Source organism: Ammodytes marinus (assembly GCF_949987685.1).
Source record: "Ammodytes marinus genome assembly, chromosome: 12".
In the NCBI taxonomy this organism is placed as follows: Eukaryota; Metazoa; Chordata; class Actinopteri; order Uranoscopiformes; family Ammodytidae; genus Ammodytes; species Ammodytes marinus.
In genome coordinates, this window is record NC_137216.1 from 30488726 (window position 1) to 30496225 (window position 7500).

Below are 7500 nucleotides of genomic sequence, written 5' to 3' on the forward strand. Positions count from 1 at the left end.
CCTCTCTCCCTCTTCCCCTCTCCCTCTCTCCCCCTCTCTCCCCCTCTCTCTCTCTCCCCCTCTCTTCCCCCCTCCCCCTCTCTTCCTCTCCCCCCCCTCCCCCCTCTCTCCCCCTCTCCCCCCTCTCTCCCTCTCTCTCTCCCTCCCTCTCTCCCTCTCTCCCCCTCTCTCTCCCTCCCTCTCTCACTCTCTCCCTCTTCCCCCCTCTTTCCCTCTTCCCCCCCTCTCCCCCTCCTCTCCCCCCCCCTCTCCCCCTCTCCCCCCCCCTCTCTTCCTTCCCTCTCTCCCTCACTGCCACCACCGTCATCTTACTGTCCAGTTTGCTGCAGCTGGAGCCCATACTCAGCAGCACACCCAGAGATCACAGTCCAAACAGCAGACCCACAACTCTGTGTGTTTGTGCTTGTTCACACGTTGGAAAGACATCATGTCGCTACTGCGCTTATCCACATTCTGCACAGAACAGAGGAGAGGAGAGAATAGGTTATGAGTGCAGTGTCCTCTCCCTCTCTCTCTCTCTCAGTCTCTCGCTCTCTCTCTACCTCTTTCCCTCTCCCTCTCTCTACCTCTTTCCCTCTCTCTCTCCCTCTTCCCTCCTCTCTCTCCCTCCCCCCCTCTTTCCCTCTTCCTCTTTCCCTCTCTCTTTCTCTCGCTCCCCCTCTATCTCCCCCTCTCCCTTTCCCTCTCCCCCTCTCTCCCTTTCCCCCTCTCTCTCCCTCTTTCCCCTCTTTCCCCCTCTTTCCCTCTCTCCCTCTCCTCTCTCCCTCTCTCTTTTCCCCCCACTCCCTCTCCTCTCTCTCTCTCCCTCTCCCCCTCCCCCTCCTTCTCTCCCTCTCTTTCTCCCCCTCTCCCTCTCCCTCCCTCTCCCCCTCTCTCTCTCCCTCTCTCCCCCTCTCTCCCTCTCTCTTCCCCCCTCTCTCTCCCCCTCTGTCTCCCCCTCCCCCTCTCTCTCTCCCTCTCCTCTCTCCCCCTCTCTCCCTCTCTCTCTCTCTCCCTCTCCCCCTCCCTTTCCCTCTCTCTCCCTCTCCTTCTCTCTCCCCCTCTCTCTCTCTCCCTCTCCCCCTCTCCCTCTCCCCCTCTCTCTCTCTCCCTCTCCCCCTCTCCCTCTCTCTCCCCCCTCCCTCTCCCCCTCTCCCTCTCCCCCTCTCTCTCTCTCCCTCTCTCTCTCCCCCTCTCTTCCCCCTCTCTCTCTCCCTCTCTCTCTCCTCTCCCCCTCTCCTCTCTCCTCTCCCTCTCCTCCCTCTCCTCTCTCTCCCTCTCTCTCTCCCTCTCTCTCTCCCTCTCTCAAACTGAAGTGTTGAGAGGTCTCTTGTCCTTTCGAGCACGAGGCTGCAGACAGTAAAAGGAGGTCAAACTGTGTCCCCTTCCTAATACTAATTAATGCTACATCACTCTTTCCCTCTCTTTCCCTCTCTCTCCCTCTCTCTACCTCTCCCTCTCTCTCCCTCTCTCTCTCTCCCTCTCTCTCTCTCCCTCTTTCCTCCCCCCTCTCTCTCTCTCTCTCCCTCTCTCTACCTCTCCCCTCTCTCTCCCTCTTTCCTCTCCTCTCTCTCTACCTCTCTCTCTACCTCTCCCCCCTCTCTCTCCCTCTTTCCTCCCCCCTCTCTCTATCCCCTTCCTCATACTAATTAATGCCACATCACCAACAATTCACAAAAAAAGGTGTAGTCCGTGATTCTGGAGAACGCTTGTTGTCAAAATCACTTTTTTGGTCAAAATCAGTGAATTTTTTATTTATTTCATTTATTTTTATTTAACCTTTATTTCACCAGGAAGGTCCCATTGAGTTACAGTAACTCTTCTCACAGGGAGTCCTGGCCAAGACAGGCAGCAGAAAAGAAGTTGCAGAATTTGCACAAGGCCACACACACACACACACACACACACACACACACACACACAAACAAAGTACACCACAATTGACACTATAATGCTAAAATTACACTTCATAACAGGCTATATAAAAACAAGCTAATACATACAGCTAAAACAAACAAATTAAAAATAAATAAAAGGCATCAGGTTAAAAACAGTTGCCTTTTATCTCCTCATGATCCACTACCTGTCTGTACTCTGTGCACTAGTAAATACACAGCCTAGGCTCTGTCAAGTTTTTTGCCATTTTGTGTATAGTTAAAGCTGGGGTATATTATTTCTGATTGGTCAAAGTTAACATGAGCTGTACACTTTAAATTATTTACCTGGGATAGTTGTGAGCTCCATTCTCTCCAGCTAGCTCCATGCTGTTGGCTTCCTGTGTGTGCTGTGAGGAGGGGAAGGGGAGGGGAAGGGGGAGGGGAAGGGGCGGCGCGCTTCTCTCCCTCCTTTAGTACGGTCAAGCCCCGCCCGGGGGAGTGGCATCAACCTGGACTGAGGTTGCGTTTCGAATCGCATACTTTCTACTATATAGTATGGTAGAAAAAAGATTTAGGATGTCCCGATTCTTGTGGCCAGATTTAGGATGGTTAGAAGTACCCGGATGTCCTACTTCATCCGGCCAAGATTGTTAGTGTTGAAAACTGCATCCTATTTGGGCGATTCTGACCCACAATCCGGTGCGCACGTGAAGTGACGTCACATCGACGGAGCCTCCGTATGAAAACAAACGGGGATGCGACGGATATAAAAGCAAGAGGCAAGATCAAGGCGCAATGTTATGATGAAATAAGAGAGTAAAGTATGTCCCAATAGTATGCCTACTGCATCCTAACTAGATTCTTTTTATCGTCGGTCGACGTCGGATGTAGTATGTAGAATAAAAAAAAGAAAGAGTATGTAAGTGGTAAATGGAGATGTAACAAGTGTTTTTTTTATGGTATTAACAGTGAGCGGTTACAGCAAACATTTACACATGTTTTTCTTTCAAGTTTTTATTAATTTTTATGTTTAAATCACATTCTGGATTTCATTGCTAATTAACTTTCAAATGTATTTAAATAAACAAAACACAAACATGACATGAGATCTACAGCAGCAAAAAACTACAAGAAGAAACCATCAACAAAAACACACAAACAAACAACCAAATAATGTATTTCAGAGTCAATTATGTACCAATTCTAAATCAGCCAATTCTCGAGAAAGATTACCCTGCGTTCCAAATCACATACTCTTTCTTTTTACTACACTACATACTAAAGTACAGAAGAGTTTTAGTCTTTTTACTACACTACATACTAAAGTACAGAAGAGTTTTAGTCTTTTTACTACACTACATACTAAAGTACAGAAGAGTTTTAGGGCCACAGGAGAGAAAAAAAAATCAGATAAGGAAGTTTTTTTTTCATTGTGTCGAGAAATGTCAAGAATAAAGACGAATACTCCAAAATGCTATTGGAGTTAGTGGGGCATCTAGGTATTTTCAGCATAGTACAATTGACGTGCATGTATTGGGACATCCTAAATCTTTTTCTGGCATACTAAATAGTATGGAAGTATGGGGATTGGAACGCAGGGCAATTCATTTTAATAGAATATTTATTTCACTTCTTGGAATCAAAATATTGGATTTAAAAAAGTGTGTGTGTGTGTCTGTGTGCGAGTGTGTGTGTGTGTCTGTGTGTCTGTCTGTGTGCGAGTGTGTGTGTGTGTGTGTGTGTCTGTATGTCTGTCTGTCTGTCTGTCTGTCTGTCTGTCTGTCTGTCTGTCTGTGTGTGAACTACATTTCCGAACATTTTCTCTTTAATTTTTATTTCAGTGTTTGGTTCCGTTCATTGTAGGCGTTTTGTAGTTTTTCAGTTGTTCCAGGAAGCCGGGGTTGGGTGAGGAGGCGGGCCTTGCAGATTTGACCAATGACAGCGCAGCGTCGAAGGTCTGGCCGTCACATGACATCAGGTAGCCAATCACGACAGCCGGGGCCCGTGACACACCCGCGTTGCAATGCACCAACACCACACTTTTCTAAAGGAAAGAGACACAGAAAGTGAATGATATTATATATTGTGTTAAAACTGTAGTTGTTGATTTCAGCCACTAGAGGGCACAAGAAGATGGATGGATGGGTGGGTGGATGGATGGATGGGTGGATGGATGGATGGATAGATGGATAGATGGAGATAGAGAGATAGAGAGAGATGGAAGGATGGACGGACAGATGAACAGACAGACAGACAGACAATACCGTCTACAATGAATAATCTTAAAGAGCAAAGACATTTTTATTGTGATGATATGCTCAGAAAGGAAGAGCAAACATCGGATATAATTTGTAAACCTGAGTTGCAGTGTCGCTGTGTGAACACTAGAGGTCTCTGCAGACTCAAAGGTGCTTCAAACTTTCCTCACAGGGAAAATGTAGATCCCTGGAACACTGTTTGAAGTTAGAAAGCTTCCTGAAAAGTTACTGTTTCACTGTTGTTGTTTACAGCAGCAGGGCCCACAGTTTGGTTTACAAACATATTCTAGTCTTACGTTTGGTTCCAGGTTCCTCAAAATAATTTGATTTATGATGATAGAATTATTCAATACTAAGAATTACATGTAGAGAAAATATGTTTGGTGAAATAACTGCAGGCTCTGTGAATGTAAACAAACACCCCTCCTCTGAAACTACACAGTGACTCTTTAAGTAAAATACAATCAGGTGTGAAAATTAAGTTTTGCGTGTGTGTGTGTGTGTGTGTGTGTGTGTGTCCTTTCAGACCACAACTCACTCCCTCACTGACGTGCTCTTTAGTTAATAGATAGTTGGTTTGTTAGTGTCTGTGGAAACTCATTAGCTTCTCCCATTACAGCCTCTGTCTTCATTAAGATGGAAGGGTGAGACCGCAAAGTGTCCCAGTTATTAGGGGCCGCTCTGTGTGTGTGTGTGTGTGTGTGTGTGTGTTGCACAGTCGCACGAACAATGAGATTACTAAGTATCAAGCTCCTAGTCTACACAATGGGACAGAAAGAAAGAGCAGCAGTTTCTACCATACATTTTCCAATCAAGAACTAGCGTTGACAGACATTTTTGTGCGGTCTGAACAATAGGATAGTATATCTGTATTGTCATTGTAACAAGTACAACTGTTACGGTAAGTGGCAGACAGGCAGGCCAGTAGGACCCTGATGCAGAAAGTTAAACTAGGGTTGCGTTCCGAATCGCATACTTTCTACTATATAGTATGTAGAAAAAAGAATTAGGATGTCCCGATTCTTGTGGCCAGATTTAGGATGGTTAGAAGTACCCGGATGTCCTACTTCATGCGGCCAAGATTGTTAGTGTTGAAAACTGCATCCTATTTGGGCGATTCTGACCCACAATCCAGTGCGCACGTGAAGTGAAGTCACATCGACGAAGCCTCCATATGAAAACAAACGGGGATGCGACGGATATAAAAGCAAGAGGCAAGATCAAGGCGCAATGTTATGATGAAATAAGAGAGTAAAGTATGTCCCAATAGTATGCCTACTGCATCCTAACTAGATTATTTTTATCGTCGGATGTATATGTAGAATAGAAAAAAGAAAGAGTATGCGATTCGGAACTCAACCTAGAAGATTATTTATTGTCCACAGAACATACAGGGACAGACTCACCAACAGGTACAATGCTCGGACAGGGAACAAAGAAACACTGGGAGTTATATACACACACACACAAGACAGGGTAGACAACGAGGTACAGGTGAAACACATTAGGGGAGGGAGCAGCAATCACACAGGAGGGAAACTTGACAGGACATGGGGAGGAACAAGACAGACATACCAAAATAAAACAGGTAACACCAAAACAAGACAGGACAAAGACAGACCATGACAACAACAAAATGAAGTGCCGTCATTGTTTAGGTCAAAAACATCACATTGAGGTAGTACCATTGTTGGAGCCATTTAGAGATTTTTGGTGTTTAATATATTTTAAGTAAATACATTTTTAGTTTATGGCAAATTATGATTTGTGAATTAGTAAGTGTGTGAAATGTTAATCTAATGTTTATTCATATGTTTATTTCTATGTTTATTTATGCACTTGGTGGTGATTAGGTGTTGGTGTCACCTGGGGAGTGAGGGGTGTTACCTCATTTAAGGGAGGAGAATGCCTGTCATTCAGGTTGGGAAGGTAGAGAGCCTACAGTTTTTTGACCACGCCCACGCTCACGCTCGCACATTACTTCATATTATCTCACATTTAGAAGTATTTTTGTCTAGTAAGAACCCTGTTTTTTGGCCGCAAATCAGTGATATTTTTTGGAGTTTTTCTGTTTATTATTTTTTAGGAAAGTCAACCGGAGTTATTGTTTAAAATAAATCATTCTACACCAACGTAAACATCTCTCCGTGCGTGCTTATCCAGAGGACGTGTGTCAGACTATCTCTGCCTCAAAACTAAGACGGTGAACAAAGGGTTTGCCGTTTCAACCATAAATAAATAAATTAAAACTAAATTAAAACTATAAAAAGTCCAACTATAGGCATTAAAAAAGAATGGTAATGGCACGTTGGAAAAGGGCAGCAGTTTCTACCGCACATTTTCCAATCAAGAAGTACCGTTGACAGCTTCAAGTTGGGTCATTTGTGTGTGTTTCCCTTTGCTAGAAGTAAATATAAATTCTGACTATTTTTTTTTTTATTTGAGCCCGGTCCGTGAGTGCACCTGATTTTTCGTTGTATTTTTTCATACAATTACTAAGAATCTTATTTTATTTTATTCAAATTTCGCTTTTCGATTTCGAGAGAGAGAGAGAGAGAGAGAGACAGACTGAGCGCTCACAGCCTGGCCATCGAGAAAACATGGCTGCCCAAAGAGGAGCGGCTGTGCCAGCAGTGTGGAGAAGCTGCTGTAGAGACAGAGCAGCACTTCCTCCTTCACTGCCCCAAATTTAAAAATGTCCGCAAAACATATTTTAACAAATTCGGCCAAAAACATCCACATTTTATGAACTCCCCTGAAGAGCAATTTAGAATATTAATGGGAGAGCGTAAAGAGAGCTCCGTCCTCGCAGGACAGTTTATTTCGGCTTGCCACAACATTAGGACATAATACACCAGGTCTCATTTCATTCTGTTTTGTTGTAATCATCTGTATGTTATGTTGTTATATGTTGAATATTTTTATTTATTAATTTGATGATGTGCTTTGGCAATATTGTACAAAACTGTAACTTTCATGCCAATAAAGCCAATTTGAATTGAATTGAATTGAGAGAGAGAGAGAGAGAGAGAGAGAGAGAGAGAGAGAGAGATCTCTGGTTGGATCCCCGGCACCGGACAGGAGGGTGTTAGTAGTAGTAAAACTAGTGGTGGCTGGTATTACATCTACGTTGCCCACCATCTCTACCATTGTGTCCTTGAGCAAGACACTTAAACCCCAAAACTGCTCCAGGGGCGCTGCACTATGGCTGACCCTGCGCTCTGACCCCCTCTGGAGTCTGTCTGTCTGTCTGTCTGTCTGTCTGTCTGTCTGTCTGTCTGTCTGTCTGTCTGTCTGTCTGTCTGTCTGTCTGTACTATGGCTGACCCTGCGCTTTGACCCCCTCTGGAGTGTGTCTGTCTGTCTGTCTGTCTGTCTGTCTGTGTC

The 7500-nt window shown here is 44.6% G+C and overlaps 2 protein-coding genes across 2 annotated transcripts in view; both read right to left on the reverse strand.

Annotated features, from left to right (window-relative positions):
- pde1a (phosphodiesterase 1A, calmodulin-dependent) overlaps positions 1–2242 on the reverse strand; it is a gene marked incomplete at both ends in the record, with an annotated part of 40833 nt that extends 38591 nt beyond the window's left edge. Inside the window, one exon of the mRNA XM_080038533.1 lies at positions 2202–2242. Within this exon, the coding sequence (XP_079894659.1) occupies positions 2202–2242 (41 nt within the window). The remainder of the gene's footprint in view (positions 1–2201) is intronic.
- A 1451-nt stretch (positions 2243–3693) lies between these two features.
- Positions 3694–7500, reverse strand: part of dusp19a (dual specificity phosphatase 19a) — a gene marked incomplete at both ends in the record, with an annotated part of 12099 nt that continues 8292 nt past the window's right edge. The window contains one exon of the mRNA XM_080038534.1: positions 3694–3900. Within this exon, the coding sequence (XP_079894660.1) occupies positions 3694–3900 (207 nt within the window). The remainder of the gene's footprint in view (positions 3901–7500) is intronic.